An 18918-nucleotide genomic window follows, 5' to 3' on the forward strand; every position below is an offset into this window, starting at 1 on the left:
AAACTTTTTCGAGAGTTCAAATGCTCGTCTATCAATCCAATGGTTAATAAACTCAAACGATAAAAACATTTTTATAATAAAACAGATAAAAACCGAAAGCTAATAATTGTTTTTATTGCGACTAAAATTACTACGCTATGTATGATCAGAGGCGGATCTGGTGTATAAGATATGATGGCACATGCTATTGTTTCGTTCTTCAGTTCGACTGAGTCAGTCGTAGGGTAAAAGAAATTGAGGTTGTGAAAGGTGTCATCGTATACATTTTGAAACTATAACAATAACACAAGTTTGTCTTGACAGAGTTGGTTTGGACATTTTTTCTCCCATCCCAAGCGCTGTTTCAATCATTTTTGTAGTAAAAAATTGCGATACAAGACTCAAACACAGGACTTTGCATACAACAAGTAAGGAACTAACCAGCAAACCATGATAATTTTTTGAAAAACATCAGTAGTATCTTTTCTTATAGTTAAATGATGTCACCACTCATAAAAAATTCCTAGGTCTATCTCTGGTACGATCAGTGAAATATTTACGTTTGGTGAGTCACAAATACATACAACATTTGTCTATACGTGTGTTTGTATGTGATACAAGTCTAATATTTTATACGTGAAATATACGAGATTTAGGGCACTTCTACTATTAGTTTGTTTGAGATGACTTAACGATGACAAATGAGGGGTCGTGACTTATTCCTTACAACCCATTTTCGCTCTAACTTAATGATTAAGTTGAGATGACTTAACGATGACAAATAAGTTGTTATGCTTTGATTTGTTGCAATTGGTTACAAGACGATTATTTGACTTTACAGATGCATTCGGTATGTAATAATATAAAGCCTGATGAAAATGACTTAATAAAACTTTATTATCTCATGTTTGACATGACATCATATTAATATAAAACAGAAGTTAATGGAATAAAAGATGCAAATTTTTTTGGTTAGGTAGGAAAAAAATTAAGAAACATGATAGAAGTTTAGGGATGGACCTGTGAAGCCTAAACGGGGTCCAGTGCATTCGATGAACTTATTTTCATAAGTAGAATATTTTTGAGGTATGGAATGTGCATTCATTAAACTTTGAGTGATGCTCCGGGATATTAGAAAATACGAAAAATATCAACCAAAAAACTAGGAAAAAACCCCCTCAAAATCAACTAAAAAACTTAAGGGGCTGTTTGGATCATGGGAATTTGGTGGAATTGAAATGTCCAATCCTTTGACCAAATTCTAAATATGATGTTTGGTTCACATATTATAAGCGAAGGAATCTTTTCAATTCCTACAAATTCATTCGGTAACCGATTTCACAATTCCACTTGATGTACCAAGGATTTCAAATTCCTTTCTTACAAATTCCTTAGCCCTCATCCAAATTTCATATACTAGTAATATAAGTGAAGAATTTCAAATTTTATCAGATGTTAATAATGTAATTTGGTTTAATGGTAATTTTAATTTAAAAAAAATCATAAAAGGTCATTTGTTGATATTTAATTTCCGATTCTAAAGTTGAATTCCGTGAACTAAATAAAAAAAATTCCAATTATGTTAAGAATTTCATTCCAATTCTATGCAACCAAACGCAATCACAAGCCATGGTCAAATTCCATCAGATTCCATTCAATTCCCTCAAAGTCAAATTCATTTTATGAATTCCAATTCTATCGAATTCCATTCTACGAACCAAACGCTCCTTAATGTTCCCTAATGTTCCTCGAAATGGTGTAATTCGGCTAAAACACAGAAGATGAATTTATAGGCCTTTAATCCGTTTTAAATGTGCATCCGCTCAACAAATATCAGGTTGATAAATCACTAAGCTACACATCTCAAATTAAAAAACGGGGAAAAAAGCTCAAAAGCAACTAAAAAAAACTTTGAAATATTCCTTGAAATGGTGTAATTCGGCTAAAATACAGCAGACGAATTTATAGGCCTTTAATGTTACGTGTCGAGATCAAGCAAAAACAATCTTTGAATTCAGTCGGGTTTAGACTGATCATAGCTCAAAATTATGAATGCAAATAGCGGTAATCGGATTGGGACCAGTCCGATGGCTACGTGGGTTAAGAATCAGATCAAATCCGAGCAAACTACGTGGATCAAGTTTCGGATGCATGGAGAGAACGATCTGGAAAAGAGATTGGTATTGATGGGATCCGACAACTAACCCATTATCAACTAAGATGAATCTCCATGAACGTGCAAGCATGAAAGCTATGCAAGCATATATATACATGTGTGTGGGTGTGTGGGTGTGTGGGTGTGTGCGTATATATGTATGTATATATATACATGTATGTTCTCGGTTTTTGAACACTCAAGAAACAGAAGCCGATTTTCCCGCGAACCAAAGAAAATCTTTGTTTTGATTTTCTGTCTTTCCCAATCCGGCTAGAGTGAGGAGAGAGAAATCCCAAAAATCCAAACCAAAAAATTCCAACCAAAATTTTCTTTCATCCTCTCCTCCCGTCAACTCTTGATTTCATATCTTTTTGTTTGTCTGAATCCCTATACTAATTGATTGTTGACGTAAACTCTAGATTTTGAGGTATGATCGTGTAAAATTAGACGAATATTTTGATGTCCCTCGCGTTTCTTTGTTTAATTTGTTTGTGGGTATTACGTGTTTGAGTAAATGCCTCAATGGATTTATGGATTTCCAGAATCATCTTTACTGCGGTTTACGTTTAGATTGGAGTATGCCATTGTTTCGGTTCATAATTGATCCAAAGATGCGTGCTACAATCAAAATGGATTGATATGTTGCATACAGAAATACAGTTCCTTTTCAATGTTTTTTGCAAGTTCCAGTTTTTCTTGGATCAAGATTTTCTTGAAACTGATTAACATTGTTTGAATAATGGGTGATTCAGGAATCTTTTTAGGTAAAATTACAGACAAAAAAAGAACATGGTTTGTTGAAAAGACAGTCTATATTGTGGATTTCTGTGACTTCCATTTGAAGGATGTCTTGCTGTGGAGGTTCTGAAGAGGACGTGGGCGGTACACCCTCGAATAATATTACTACAGCACCACCTCGAGGACCGCCTTATGGTGGAGGTAAGAAAGCTCCACAGATTATGGTAGATTCTTTTTCTTATATATTTGGTGTGGAAATCTTTGAGATGAATATAAGAACACAATTATGTGGTGTTGCAATTTTGATATACTTTTTGTGTTCTAGGGAGTGATAGAGGAGAGCCAAGGGGTTCTGGACCTGCAAAAAGTGGGGTTCCTCAAAAACCCGTGTCAATTGATAAACCAGCATTGTCTTTGAATGAACTAAATAGGATGACAGATAATTTCGGTACCAAGACTTTCATTGGGGAAGGTTCTTATGGTCGGGTCTTCTATGGAAAACTAAGTACAGGAGAAGAAGCAGCAGTAAAGAAGCTGGATACCAGCTCTTCACCTGAGCCCGACAATGATTTTACATCCCAGGTGAGAATTTTCATGATTCAATCATAGACAATGAGAGAAGAATGAACAGGAAATGAAGATGTTAGAGTCCCACATCGACTGGACTGGAACTATTTATTCTTAATATATGTTAGGACATCCCTTCTCTCCTCCAAGTCTCTTTTGGAGGGTCATCTAATGGGGTTTCACATATTCTCACATGGTCTCAGACTCGAGTTCTACCACTTTGGGCAATATGTGCCCGTCTTGCCTCCATTGGAGGGGCCGTGTTAGAGTCCCACATCGACTTGTACCATTTCTTCTCAATATATGTTGGAACATTCTTACATGGAGATTAATCTAATGGTGTTTTACATATTCTCAATTGATATCAGTGCCAAGGTCCACCACTCTAGAAGACTTAAACTGTTTCTTTTCAGTATATGCTGGAACATTCCTTCTCCCCTCAAGGATTTCTTTAGAGAGAAATGTAGCAGGGTTTCACATATTCTCACATAACACATCCATTTGAGTAATCAAAAGTAGCGTCACTAAGAGAGAGATCATTAGCAAAGAGTCTTTGTTGGTATGATCTTGATGTTTAAATTTAATGTGGTTTAATCAGAAGCACTTGAATTTGGCTTCAGACATCAGATCGTTGAAATGTTTTGGTTAGAACTTCTTGATGAAGAGGGATACCATTGTTAGTGCTAATATGCATTTTTCACTATTTTATGAATATATGCAGTTATCGCTCGTTTCAAGGCTTAAGTGTGAGTATTTCGTTGAGTTGCTCGGTTATTCCTTGGAGGCAAACAACCGTATCTTGGTATATCAGTATGCAACCAAGGGTTCTTTGCATGACGTATTACATGGTACACACAACAAGTCGTTTTTCATTTTCTTTTAACTTTCTATTCCTGGTCTTGAATTTTATGATAAATTTGGCTATCTTCTTCGGCTATTCCATAATTTTAGGGAGAAAGGGTGTACAAGGAGCAGAACCTGGTCCAGTCCTCAACTGGGCTCAGAGAGTTAAGATTGCCTATGGTGCAGCTAGAGGTCTTGAGTATCTACATGAAAAGGTTCAGCCTCCAATTGTTCATCGTGATGTTCGGTCCAGTAATGTTTTATTATTTGATGATTTTCAAGCCAAAATAGCCGATTTCAACTTGAGCAATCAGTCTTCTGATACCGCAGCTCGACTGCATTCGACAAGAGTGTTGGGAACTTTTGGCTACCATGCTCCAGAGTAAGTCTTCCTTTTTTTCTTTATCAAATATCCAACAAAATGAAGTTTTATGTAATGCTAGATTTCTTTTAAATTGTTTATTTCATGACCTAAGCTGTTATTTCTTAAAAATTAGAATGCTTGCAAAAATAAATTGTAACCATTGACCTTTTGTGCAACTAATCTAAAAGATTCATGCACAATCCCCCCTTTACATATCCCCGGGGAAACATTAGGCCTTTCGGCCAATGGGTGTGGGCCCTAAGGTATTGATAGCACCCAAACGTATTCGAGCACAACACTTGATGCTTCATGAGGCATCAAGTGATCCACCGATATGCAACCTCATCTGGTTTGATATGTAGTGTTATGGTTTTACTATGAACTAGAAAATTTTGACTTGCTACATGACAAAACCAAACTAAATCAAATGGACCCAGTAAATCCCACTTGGATGTAGGGTATGGGGTGTGAGATTAATGCAGACATTGACGTCTACCCTAAGGAGTAGAGCGTTTGTTTTTGTTAAGACCCCCGGCTTGAATTTTGAATTTTGAATTTTGGCAATATTAGGCTTTCCTACCACATTTGTTATACATGATGTAGAGGCTTCTATAAGTAATATGCCAGTGCTTGTGTTCTTTTGATCATTATTTACTTTTTCATGTAGTGTAAAAGATATATCTCATTTGGAGGTAGAGTCGGGGGTAAGATACACAGACCTTATGTCTGTCTGAAGAGACTGATGTTGTTTCTGTTGGAGAATAAGATTTAGTATGCAGCACAAATATCACTAATATGTTTCTTTTATTTATCCTTTTACCACACCAACAAAGTTAGGATACAATAGGATATTTATACACACCCAACCGGTACAACACCTTCCAACCGGTGGGAAAATAACTGATGTCTATAAATAATAATAACTGCACATAAATAATGATCTAGCTTAATCAATTTTAACACACCCCCGTAAGCTAGACACATGCCATCCCAAGTTCCTTCTTCAGCCTTTCAAAGTTACCCACTTTCAGCGCTTTTGTAAACATGTCGGCAACCTAATCTTTAGTTCCACAGAAATTTACTTCAATCTCGTTATTCTGCACAAGTTCCCTTATGAAGTGGTATTTAATTCTGATGTGTTTACTTCTGCCATGAAAGACGGGATTTCTGGTAAGAGCAATTGCAGAACGATTATCACACATGATCTTAGTTGCTGAATCTTGTTTCATTCCCAAATCAGATAAGATCTCCCTTAGCCACAAGGCTTGACACCCGGCCATAGATAAAGCGATGTATTCAGCCTCGGATGATGATAAAGCAACCACTTTCTGTTTCTTTGCTTGCCAAGAGATGGCTCCCGATCCAATACTRAAAACGTATCCTGCAGTGCTTTTGCTATCGTCCAGATTGCTTCCGAAGTCACTATCACAATAACCTTGAAGTACAGCATGTTYAGTCTTTGTATACATAATGCCATGAACCAACGTACCTTTTACAAATCGCAGAATCTTCTTAGCAGCTTCCCAATGACACTTCTTGGGCGTTTCCATRTATCTACTAATGACACTAACAGCAAACGTTATGTCCGGYCGAGTAGCAGTTAAGTACATGAGRCTACCCACCACACTTCGATAAAGCGTTGAATCCACATACTCATCATTTGAATCCTTAGACAATTTCAGTCCGAATTCCATAGGAATACTTGAAACATCTGCCTCCTTCATGTTGAATTTTTCMAGCAACTCTCTAGCATATTTTTGTTGAGAGATAGATATTCTACCTTCTTCTTGTTTAACCTCAATTCCCAGGAAATAGTGAAGAAGGCCTAAATCCGTCATCTCAAATTYTGTCTTCATGGAATCCTTGAATGATATTATCATGTCATGAGAGCTACTCGTAAACACYAGGTCGTCAACGTAAATGCAGACTATAATCAGTTTTCCTTTCAAATCCTTTATAAAGAGTGTGTGCTCGTAAGTACACTTCTTAAACCCATTATCCACAAAATATTTTTCAATTCGACTGTACCAAGCCCGGGGGGCTTGTTTCAGCCCATACAAGGCTCTCTTTAAGTGACATACCTTCCTTTCACTACCTTTCATGACGTATCCTTGAGGCTGATCTATATAGACATCCTCTTCCAGAAAACCGTTCAAAAATGCCGACTTAACGTCCATTTGATGGACAGGCCATCCTTTATATGCGGCAAGAGCTAAGACCAATCTGATTGTTTCTAGTCTGATCACTGGAGCAAAAACATCTTGGTAATCGATTCCAAAACGTTGTTTGTAACCCTTCACAACCAACCTCGCTTTGAGCTTATCTACTTCCCCTTTTTCATTCAATTTCRTTTTGTAGATCCACTTCACGCCAATGGATTTATGTCCCTCAGGTWAGTCCACCAATTCCCATGTATCGTTTCTRATTATTGCACTAATCTCTTCATCCATCGCTTTCTTCCATCTGCTGTCAGTAATRGCATCTTCGAAACATACAGGATCAGCATCAGCAAATAAGACAAAATCGGCAACATCATCAAGATCTAATCTTTGAGTATTTTCATACAAGTCCCTCAGACTTCTATATTTCTTTGGTGGTGTATTAGATGGGTTGGCGATTGAGGACTTGGAGCATTATCCTCGTTAGTGTTGAGAGGAGAGGTGTTAGAGTTGTCTTGAATACCTTCATCGTTACCTTGTGCTTCAATATCGTGAACCTGGGAATTGTCTTCACTCATCTCCACGTTTACACCATTTTTATCCACAATGGGTCCCGTCCAACCTTTATCTTCTACAAACTTAACATCACGACTTATAACCACCTTCCCAGAAACGGGGTTATATAGCTTATATGCTTTTGATTGTTCGCTATATCCTACAAATATTGTTTTTTCAGAACGATCATCTAGTTTACCTCTTCTYTGCTCAGGAATATGAGMATATGCYWGGCATCCAAAAATCCGAAGGTGACCCACACCAGGTTTGTGCCCACACCATGCTTCTTGRGGTGTAAGATTTTGAAGTGCTTTAGTAGACGCTCTATTCATRAGATAWRCAGCACATGCTACTGCCTCAGCCTAGAACATGTCAGCCAAACTTTTGTGTTTAAGCATACTCCTGACCATTTCTAGAAGATACCGATTTTTTCTCTCAGCAACCCCGTTTTGCTGAGGGGTATATCTGGTCGTTAACTGATGATGTATACCGTTCTTGACAAGAAAGTTCTGAAAATGGATCGCATTGAACTCACCTCCACGATCCATCCTTAAACATTTTATTTTTTCATTACTTTGGTTTTCCACAAATGCCTTGAAGATCAGAAAGGTACCAACGACTTCCGATTTTTCTTTCAAAAAATATTTCCAAATTCTTCTACTGAAATCATCTATGAAAGTTAGTACATACCTRCTTCCACCAATAGAAATTGTTTGCATTGGTCCACACAAATCCGAGTGGACTAGTTCAAGAACCTTTGTTGCTCTCCATGCTTTGTCTTGRGGAAATGGTTCTCGAGAATGCTTTCCCAGAGTRCARGCTTCACAAATCTCGTCAATTCTTCTTATGGTTGGCATACCTCGTACTAAGTTACGTCTGCACATGTAAGTCAAAGAATCGTAATTTATGTGACCRTACMTGTGGTGCCATAGGATCGAAGAATTTTGACTGGTTGTATGAAGGCTGAAAAACTCTTCATCTTTAAATTTGATGGGGAACATTTTATTAGTAGCCATGTAAACCTTTCTCAAGAAATGTTTGTTCTTGTCAATGATTTCTGCAGATCCATCTTTGAAGTGAATTTCATATCCCTTCAACAAGAGTTGTCCAACGCTCAACAAGTTGTGCTTTAGACCTTTTACATAGTACACATTTGATATTCGTTTGTCTCCCTTCCTGGTTTTGATCACGACTTCACCAATGCCCTGCACTTGTAATTTATTGTCATCGCCTGTTTTTACTTCTCCTCTTATAGGCATCTTCAATGAATACAAACAAACTTTTGTTTCCTGTCATGTGATTACTGCTGCCGCTGTCTAGATACCATGTCTCTTCCTTGGTTGTTTCTTGAATTCCAAACATCATGACATCGAATCTTCTTCTTTATTGTCCTCTCTATGCACGAAACTAGATGTACCCTCTTCTTCGGCAATTCTTTTCTTGCAAAATCTTCTAACATGCCCAAATTTCTGGCAGTGGTAGCATTGAATTGGAGAAAATGGCTTTCCTCGTCCTTTACCTTTGTTGTTGTCGTATTGATCATTCTTGGAGCCTTCGCCTGATCTTGACTTGTTATTCGAACTTCCTTGGATATTAGTTTGTATTTGAAATGCTTGCTCTAAGTGTTGGGAGTCAAATTGTTTTAATCTTAATTCGTGCGACTGCAGAATGCCCAAGAGATTTTCAAGAGACAAATCTGATAAATCTTTTGACTCCTCTATCGCAACAACAATATATTCAAATTTTTGTGTTAAACTCCTTAGGATCTTCTCTACCACCCTTCTGTCTTCAATTTTTTCACCATTAATMCGTATTTGATTCATGAGGACAATTACCCGATTATAAAATTCTTCTATGCTTTCATTCTCTTTCATCTTCAGATTATCGAACTCACACCTGAGGATYTGTAGGCGTACCACTTTTACCCTTTCTTCTCCACGATAGGCCTTCTGAAGAGTATCCCATGCTTCTTTGGACGTTGTTGYTGTTGAGATTCTTTCGAAAACGTTCTCGTCTACTGCTTGGAATATGAAAAACAACGCCTTACTATCTTTCTTTTTGTTTTCTTTATCTTCCAGAATCTGCTGGGGAGTTGTTCCATTGGTTTGTACCAATTCCTTATACTCGTTTTCTACCAGTGTCCAAAGGTCTTGTGATTCGTAAAGAACCCTCATCTGGATATGCCATTGATGGTAGTTTCTTCCAGTCAGTTTTGGTAATTGGGGTTGAATACCATTGTTGATGTTTGAAGCCATGCGAGTCAGGGCTCTGATACCATATGTTGGAGAATAAGATTTAGTACGCAGCACAAATATCACTAATATGTTTCTTCTATTTATCCTTTTACCACACCAACAAAGTTAGGATACAATAGGATATTTATACACACCCAACCGGTACAACACCCTTCCAACCGGTGGGAAAATAACTGTTGTCTATAACTAATAATAACTGCACATAAATAATGATCTAGCTTAATCAATTTTAACAGTTTCAAGAAGACCCGTGGCTTGCAATAAACATTTTCATATAGTTTAAAAGCATGAAATCACTAGTTTATCTTCGTTTTTTGACATGTTTGTCCTAATCCAATTGAGATGGAAAAATGGAGGATATGTTGATGAAATGACATAATATCCATGTTTTGATCCAGGTATGCGATGACTGGACAAATAACTCAGAAGAGCGATGTTTATAGTTTCGGGGTTGTTCTTTTGGAACTTTTGACGGGAAGGAAACCGGTTGACCACACGATGCCCAAAGGACAACAAAGTCTTGTTACTTGGGTGCGTCTTGCTACTGATGATCTTTGTTACACTCTCCATCCCATAACCAATTGCAATATTTGACTGAACACATAGCTATTAGAAATCTCAACTAGCAATCAAATATCTAAAATGCTATCCTCGCTACAACAAAATCCGTTTTATAAGTAGCCAAATATGTCTAAATGTCCTAATAGACTGCTTTAAACGACTTAATTTACAGCAGCAACCAATTGTGCACCATATGTAAAGGCGTTGCAATAAGTTGATAGGAAGCTTTTGGGCGTTCATACAAGTTTTTTACAACACTTTTGAAATGGAGCGTCCTATTAGTCTTTTTATACGATATTATTTGAAAAAAAGTGTATTGTAAAAAAAAACAAGTGTCATGCCCCGTAAAAAAGCTAATAGGACAATTTATTTCAAAAAGTATCCTAAAAACTTGTTAGGATGCCCAAATAAGTACTAACATATCATTGTAACACCTTTCAGACACAATTGTTTGGACTTATAAACTAAGTCCTATAGCAGCTTATTAGGCATTTAGATATATTTAGCGTTTTATAAAGCAATTTCGTCTAGTGTCTATAATGACCAAATAGACGGGATCTTGTGAATAGAATCAAAATAAGTCATTTCGGCTTCAAATTTCTCAAATACAAATACAAAAACATACGTTCCTCGTTAACACACACTTGACACAATGCATCGATGCTCATGATATTTATGATCTATTTGCTACAGGCAACTCCAAGATTAAGCGAGGATAAAGTAAAGCAATGTGTTGATCCAAAGTTAAACAACGAGTACCCTCCAAAGGCAGTTGCTAAGGTCAAACCATTTAATGTTGATACTAGCCTACCGGGTTATCATCTTAAACGGCCACCATTTTATTTTCTCTTACAAAATAGCCAAGAAACCACAAGCTATGGTATCTCAATTTATTTTTGCGGTGGACCCACTTTTCATGTGGGTGTGTCATAAAATGTCATAAACCGCAATGAAAAGTGCCTTACAGCATTGACTTACAGTCGATTTGGCTATTTTATGAGAAAAAGTTTGGAGGTAGCTAAAAAGTAAAACTCTTTTCCTCATGTGGTTATTTACGATGATAACCCCCTAGCCTACCCCCTTTCTGTTTTACACACAAAAGCACACACTAAATTGGTCTTGTTTGTTTCCATGGTCAGATGGCAGCTGTTGCAGCACTGTGTGTTCAATATGAAGCAGATTTCCGGCCAAATATGACGATTGTCGTCAAGGCTCTGCAGCCGCTCCTCCATCCGAAACCACCGGGACCAGAGTCTCAAGCTTCATAAAGCAAATTTGTAGGAAACCACATTTGAGTTTTTTTTTTGTTAATCTACTTTGAAAACTTAGCTTGAAATGTACAAGAACCAGCTATGGAAATGTGTATTATATTGTTGAGATCATGATCCCAGAAGTAGAAATGGTAAATATTGACATGTTCAAGAGTCTGAGAGACCCCATTTGTTCAAATTTCAAAGTTTTGTAGACCATTTGTAGCAAGTATTCATGTAAGAATGAAAGATTTAATACAATTTTAATTTCATGACTGAAAAGGCGTGTCAGTTATTGTTGTTGTGGTAAGAGCTTCTACAATAAACTTCTTTTTGAAACGTTTTTTACAAAAGAGATGGAACCCAGAAGAAAAAAAAAAGATTTTTAAGAGCTTGTAACTATACATTCATAAAGCCGAGTTCTTTTGGTCAGTAGCTTTTTCATAAGCTTAGATGGCCAAAAAGCTCTGCAACGAACTTTTTGAAAAAACTCCATTACAAATCAAATGGTTAGGGTTTGTTGTCGTGGATCCCACTCTTGGCTAAAATGATTGCTCTCATTTGTTTCGGCAAAGAATACAAAGTCAAAGAAGACCGAACAACATTACATGATTTTTTTGCTTGTAAGAACCAAAATTTTTGTGGGTTTTTTCACCATTTAAACATAGTTTTGTGGTTTGTTTTACATGTCTTGAAAGTTTGTATGAATTCTTTCTACCCCTTTAAATTTCACATGTAGACAACACTCTCAAACTTTAGGGACTAAATATGTAAAAAAAAACTTCAGGGATAGAAAATCTTGACTTTAACTAATTAATACCAGGTTCACTTACACCAATTCCAACCACAGCACCAAAAAAGCCGAAATTGAGAAGCGTTGGTACCAAAACAAAGTTCACATAGACAAACATGCCGTTTAAACAAAAACACGACATATATGGCCTTTCTCTCACATCTCCAGTATTTTACCGTTCTTTTTGCCTATACTGATTGGAGCTTCCAAACCGAAAAAATGGTACAATTGGAGATACCCATATAAATGGTACAAGGGTGGTGCCTGATTGGTTTAAGTTTGGCTCCAAAGATCAAAAGTACCAAGAGGTTCCAGGTTCAAATCCAAGGAGGAATAAAAATCCCCTTTTGGCCACGGAGGTTCTAATACGGTGACTCCAGGCCATCTACAAAGCATGTGGTCGCCCTGGGATTAGTCGGCTCGCATAGCGGGTTGGATATCCAGATTAATAAAAAAAACTCATAGTTTCATCTTACTCCTTTCTTTTCCAAACAAAAAAAAATCAGACCTTCACTTTCCAAGTTCAAAATTGATGTGTTAGTCGAGTCGATACATACAAACATTTAAACTCGATTTATAAGTTATTATATCGAACCCCAGATATCGTTTGAATTATCTTTCTATTAAAAGAAAGAAGAGGAATGAGACGAGATAAAAAAAAATTCTATGGGAAAAGGGTAAAAATAGCATGATACATAATAGTTCCTTCAAATGGGGCTATCCATCTACTGTTCTTTCTTACAGTCTTTTTAACTTGTCTTTTGTCCATTGCTTTCTCTTTGCTTCTTCTATCTCCAAAGTTTTCCCGTTTCGACCAAACCTGCATCGCCACAAAACACTAAGCTTCGGTTGCTATGAATCAAACCGACCAATAGCGGGTGGCAGAAACTTGCCTAAAATAAATCAACGTCGTGTTCGTGGCTTGCACCGAAATTCAGCCAAGAGTGCAATGTGATCAGAGGACCATTCTGGAGAAGGAAGCGCGGTGTCTTTCCTCAAACTATCCTCGTCCAAAAGCTCCAACAACGATTCTACAGTCAAGCTGTCCGCTGAAACCACAAAATTATATAAACTCGTAAATTTACATACGAAAAGAAAAACAGCAAGCGTCTTGCCTCCACAACAAAATCTGCTTTATAGGATGCCATATATGTCCAAATGTCCTAATAAACCGCTTTAAACTCGTAAGTGTGCTGTTAGTCTTTTTATGACATTATTTGAAAAGGTGCCATGTAAAAACAATTGTCCTATAGACACACGTTCATAGGACACTTAAACCTTGTTAGGATGCTCACGTACGTCATAACATCCTATAAACTTTTACATAGGACGCACAATTGTGTGTCCTATAAACTTAAGTCCTGCAGTGCAGTCTATTAAGACATTTTAGGGGATGTTTGGTTCGTTTTCCATTAAGACCCATATGGATAAAGCTGTCTGTATGATATAAGATAAATTATGGTTCGGCTGTTATGCTGAATAAACAGCCTGAATGTTAAAAGTGACCATTTTACCCTTAATGTTTTGTTTTGGAGTTTTTCTTTCCTCACCTGCCATTAAACAATCACCAAAACCCATCACCTCCCCTTCCGTCCATCCCAACCCATTGCTCCCATTTCAATTTTACTTGTCTAATTTTCCATGCCTCCAGAAATTCTAACTACACTAATCTCAATAATTCATACCACCACTGAACCCAAAAACTCCAAAACATTTTTACAACAGTAATTTAATTAATGTAGTCCTAATTATCTGATTAAGAGCCATGGATACTGTGAAAAGAAAAGGGAAAGGAAGAGCAGCAAAGAGAATGAAGACGAGAGGTAGAAAGTTGGTGGGTGGTGAAGTAAACGGTTGCAGGTGCAGGGGTAGAAGGAGCATATGTGGGTCTTGCCATATAGGGGTGAAGTGAGCGGTTGAAGGAACATGGGTGAAGTGAACGGTTGCAGGTGCTGACAATCCCTAAAAATAACAGTGGAGGGAGATGCAGAGGGAAAAAGGAAAAAGGGGTTGACAGTGGGAGAAATATGAGATCACAGCAAAATACCAACCGGAGGAGAGGGATGCAGTGGTGCTGCCATCGTGGTGGTCACCATGGGAGAGTAGATCAAACTTTGTTGAATGGGGATGAAAATGAAAGAGGGGAGGGGTAAAGGGGGAATAAAAAGGTGAATAAATGACTGAATGCAAAGGAGACTATTTTTTGGCTGAACAAATAAGCCATACAGCCTATTCAGCTCATCAAGCCACAATAGCCCCTTAGACAAATTGGCATCCTATAAACCCAATTTTGTTGCAGTGTGTGAATATTAATAACGATCCACTTTAATGCCATGTTGCAAGCAGTACACAAGTCCTTGGATAATATCCAGAAAACAAGCAAGATTTGTTGCAATGATGCTTGTTTTTCAACGGGTTTGCATTCAAGAAGGTAACTTTTATAAGTTGGCCCTTTTGTTATAACATTTTATATAATTTGCAAGCACAAAGGAATTTGGATATACCAAAAGACAAAGTAAAAGCATCTTGCAAAATTCGAAGTTATACATACCCGAGTAAAATATATAATCAAGGGTACCAATGAAGTCTCGTGTGCAATTTGTAAATAATGGTTCGTTTGTAGCAGGATCCACTCTCCTCTTTTGTTGCTCATAACCAAGACCAACCCCGATTCTTGCAAAAGACGAGTACGCACTAACCTGTAAAACACACGGCCATTATCACCAAATTCAAGAAAACCGCCTTAATAATAATATTTGTACAAAAACTTGGACCAATAATTGAAGATATATCTTACCAAGGGCAGAGAGTGGGTTAGTTTCGTGGCAGGTCGCAGAATTCCAAGAGGGTCTACTGCTAAATCTGGATGCATTGGATCAACTTTCCCAATTGCCAAAAGGGCATGAGGAGCACTGCAATCAAATTTTATATAAAGAATTTAGCGAGATCCATTTTCCATGGAATGAAATGCTTTTCGGTGCTTATATTTTAGAAATTTGAATGAAAACTATTATTGGTGACGAAAGAAATAGACCACAAACCTTCCGGGAACCGAATTAAAATCCCCACAGACCAGCATTGGTATATCTGCACTAGCAGCTATCTTTTCCAAACCTTTTAACAGAGTATGAACCTGAAATATTACATGAGCACATCGCAAAACTTTTTAAAGAACGCAATAAAAATTATATCTTTTTTTGTAATTAGTTGCATAGGACCAAGAGATATGAGCTTAAGAGAATAACCTGCCATAGTTTGACATCCTTTAGATCTTGTTGAACGTTCACGTGGGTATTTGCCTACACACCATACAAGGAATAATTAAAACTATGGGACACGACACATTCAAAATCGAGGCTACGTTTCGCAAACTAAGTGATAAGCTTGTTGTTGGTTGATAACTAGTCATTGGTTAATCAGCTAGCTGTTAGATGATAAACTAGTCATGTTTAGTAAAAAGTAGCTAATAAGCTAGATCTCAATGTAAAATGACCTAAAATAACATGTCAAAATTTTTATTGGAAATATATAAAGAGGCATAATAGGAAAAGAAAAAAAAATGGGAAACAACCCCTAGAGCTTATTGAACCACTACTTTAAGTAGCTTTCCAAAAAGCAAACGTGGATTTTTCAATAAGCAATTGACAATCATGGCCTGAATTTGTTTTGGTTTGATATGAAAAATGATGCGTGTTCATGGTAGGCCAATAGGAAGGTAATATGTCTATAGCTATATCTATATATAGGGAGCCAGTTCAAATAAGACGGTAAATATCGTGAGAAGAAAAGAAGAGAAGGTTAATGGAAAGTTCATATGTGCATCCATTTACAAAATCCGGAAAAAAATCTATTTGAAGATGCACATGTGAACTGACATTAGAGATAATTCATATGAGTTCACATATGCAGTGGCAAATGGATTATTTCAATGATTCACATATGAACCTTCCTTTAATATGCAGCTGCAAATGGATTATTTCAATGATTCACATATGAACCTTCCTTTAATCTCCCCTTCTTACCTTCTCACCATATTTAGTCTTCTTATTTTGAACCTCCGACTATATACATTTATATGTGTGTGTGGATTGATATACGCAAGTTGTCGTATCTTACCACACAAACAAGTTGGCGCTTTCCTGGATTATCAACACCATGGTTACTGAACTTTGCTTCTAAAACGACAATCAATGCAACATTATCCTGTAACAAGCCAGTGTTCTCATCAAACTGACACGTTAAATCAATGAAATAAGCAAAAGAAGAATGTAGGCGAGCTACCTTAACCAACCGATTTAGAGCCGTTTTCTTCTGAGCGCTAGGAACCAAAGCATCGGTTAAAGATTGTGCAGCTTTATTAAACTCAACCTGCACATGCACCAATTACATTCCTGTTAGTAAGATGACGATACTAAAGCACCATCTAAATAACAAAAAAAATTATACCTCGTATTTTTTAACGTGTGAAAATCTATCTCTGCGGAAGAACGTAGCACATCCATCAATAGTCATGATACTTCCGTTAAAAACCTCAGCTGTTTTCTTCTTATATAGAGCCTGATACCCGTGTTTATCCAGCTCAGGGGCGAAAAATTCCTCAAAGTGATCACTTTGAACCTGAAAAGAAGCTAAATCACTTTTAGCATAACTTTTTAGTTGAGGTGCGCACAAGCAGGCCTGGACGCCCACAGTTGCCCACAAAAGGAAAAAAAACTCCAGATAAAATGGCATTCAACTATGCACATGTACCTCTTGAAGACAAACAATATCTGCCCGGTAGCCAACAATTTCCCGTAACAAATTTTGTCTGCGGTAAGGCCAAGAAAGAGCCCAGGAAGGGCAATAACCATACAACTCACTCGTGGCATATGAATCGGATAAAATGTTATAAGAGAGCACGGTAAAAGTCCCGGTGGACGAAGACCGCCCATCTACATCCAAATGCCCTGCCACATCAACATTGCTGACGGAAATCAATCGCCTTGGACTTGGGGAGGGAGCCGGAATCACACGAGAAGTTAATATCGTGCTTCCATGTCCAATGGGTGATTTCGTTTCAGCATCCACCACGACACATTCAAACTTAAGAACATGGCCAATATCGTCAGCCGTTGGTGTGTACGTTTTCGAACGTCCGACTTCAAACCAAGTTTCGCCGCCACTCCTTTGTGTCGCCGCGGCAGGATATAAAGGCGTTGCCCCATTTGCAAGGCTGGGGAGTGATTGCGAACTGGATAAGCTTGCATTAGATGTGGCATTATTATTAAACCGTCCAAATATCTCTTCCTCCTCGTTTCCATTTTCATTAACGGCACTAGCAGCACGTTCATGAAGAACACGATGGTGTTGCCATGCATCAGAAAAACATTTAGGAGAGCAATGGTAGCTTTTCGCAACGGGTATCTTGGCTTTAACACATCCTAAGCACTGCAAAGTGGCTTGCTCGGATGGATGTACACTACAGATAGCAACTTTTTTGTCGCTTTGAATACGGTACCTGCACAGCCACACAAACGCAGGCAGATGATGAGTTCCATAATAGATGCCATATGCTAGAAACCTTGCAAAGAGCAACTCATACAAGATTCAAATTCGCTAATGCAATTACATTGTTTGCTTAACGGAAACACAGCAATTAATATCTCTTATTAGTAGGGCTCAATAACTATCCTGTATTTGAACGTGTTGAACAGTTGGTTATTAGTTAATTTTATGGAGTTCAAAGAGCTTTAATAACTGTATGTCGTGAACTTGAAATTTGGGGGATTATGCATTACTAAGGGGCTGTTTGGTTGGTTTTCAATTAATCCTGTATGGATAAACCTGTCTGCGTGTAAAATCTATCTGTATAAATCCGGAAGGTTTTTGTTTGGAAGAGTTTTTTCATAGATGGAAGGAACGTGTTTTTAACTGGAAGTGGCAGTTTTGGGAAGAACTTAGTTTTCTGCATAAAGCTCCCCCATAGAAGCTAACTAAATAAGCCACTTTCTACATCCTTAAGTCACTACTAGACAGTCATGTATAGCTGACTGAATAAGCTGTGAGTTCCATTAAGCGCATTAAGTTGCTAACAAACAGAACCTAAGCAATACATAATGCTTAATAAGTCGTTTTCAAGACTTTTACCTAAATGCTTTATAATATAGTATAGATATAGATATGCATGAAATTAAGCAAGACCTTCAAGTTAAGTACAGGAAATAAAGATCACCAAAACTAGATGGGAAAAAACCTTGGTGCATCGAAGTTCTACCTAATGCCTCCGATAGAAAGGGTGATGATCCTTCCAGATTCATTACTGCTCCATACAACGTTCTTGTTTAAAGATGCATTTTTATTCGTATGATCGTCTAAACTAAAGAAGATGATACACAGTGGAAAACTAAAAGGTCTAAGGAGAACGAAATCTTTTCCTAACAATTTCAAAGAACAATCCATCCTTAAGGACCGACCAATCTAAAGCAATCAAGAATACGTAAAACCTAACCAACCCAAAAAAGAACAACAAAAAATTCTAATCTACCACCCACTCTAAAACTCATTGGTTCCTATTATCACCCCGAGTTAAAAGATCAAGATATCAAGTTACACAATAGGAAGCTGATAAACCTCCTTTGAGGTTTACGTATAGAAGGAGAAATCAGGTTTAAGTAGTTGAGTCGATGTTTCTTAGTTTTGAATAAGGGAGGGTAGTTT

The 18918-nt window shown here is 37.4% G+C and overlaps 2 protein-coding genes across 3 annotated transcripts in view; one reads left to right on the forward strand and one right to left on the reverse strand.

Moving 5' to 3' along the window:
• Nucleotides 1-2820: 2820 nt before the first annotated feature.
• LOC112512598 (probable protein kinase At2g41970) lies at nucleotides 2821-11810 on the forward strand. Its single transcript, XM_025118648.1, has 7 exons — nucleotides 2821-3076; nucleotides 3201-3457; nucleotides 4164-4290; nucleotides 4394-4667; nucleotides 10017-10149; nucleotides 10873-10959; nucleotides 11319-11810. Exons 1-7 carry the CDS (start codon nucleotides 2983-2985, stop codon nucleotides 11445-11447), a joined length of 1101 nt encoding a protein of 366 aa, XP_024974416.1. The 5' UTR covers nucleotides 2821-2982; the 3' UTR covers nucleotides 11448-11810.
• A 964-nt stretch (nucleotides 11811-12774) lies between these two features.
• Nucleotides 12775-18918, reverse strand: part of LOC112512461 (carbon catabolite repressor protein 4 homolog 1-like) — a 13243-nt gene continuing 7099 nt past the window's right edge. The window contains exons 2-11 of one of the 2 annotated variants that reach the window (XM_025118437.1): nucleotides 16972-17719; nucleotides 16669-16839; nucleotides 16504-16590; nucleotides 16339-16425; nucleotides 15468-15521; nucleotides 15264-15355; nucleotides 15020-15134; nucleotides 14774-14921; nucleotides 13116-13271; nucleotides 12775-13042 (exon numbers count right to left, since the gene is read on the reverse strand). In XM_025118437.1, coding sequence (XP_024974205.1) covers nucleotides 13126-13271; nucleotides 14774-14921; nucleotides 15020-15134; nucleotides 15264-15355; nucleotides 15468-15521; nucleotides 16339-16425; nucleotides 16504-16590; nucleotides 16669-16839; nucleotides 16972-17719 — 1648 coding nt within the window. In that variant the 3' untranslated portion in view covers nucleotides 12775-13042; nucleotides 13116-13125. The remainder of the gene's footprint in view (nucleotides 13043-13115; nucleotides 13272-14773; nucleotides 14922-15019; nucleotides 15135-15263; nucleotides 15356-15467; nucleotides 15522-16338; nucleotides 16426-16503; nucleotides 16591-16668; nucleotides 16840-16971; nucleotides 17720-18918) is intronic. The other variant, XM_025118438.1, reaches the window with a different exon arrangement.

This window comes from Cynara cardunculus (genome assembly GCF_001531365.2).
Source record: "Cynara cardunculus var. scolymus isolate 2C chromosome LG 5, CcrdV1, whole genome shotgun sequence".
Lineage (NCBI taxonomy): Eukaryota > Viridiplantae > Streptophyta > Magnoliopsida > Asterales > Asteraceae > Cynara > Cynara cardunculus.

Bases quoted from the DNA above. Each gene is read 5' to 3' on its own strand.
- LOC112512598 (XM_025118648.1), top strand. From the start codon at position 2,983: ATGTCTTGCTGTGGAGGTTCTGAAGAGGACGTGGGCGGTACACCCTCG. The intron at 10,150-10,872 runs GTGCGTCTTGCT...TATTTGCTACAG, and splicing joins AACAAAGTCTTGTTACTTGG to GCAACTCCAAGATTAAGCGA. The intron at 10,960-11,318 runs GTCAAACCATTT...TTCCATGGTCAG, and splicing joins CTCCAAAGGCAGTTGCTAAG to ATGGCAGCTGTTGCAGCACT.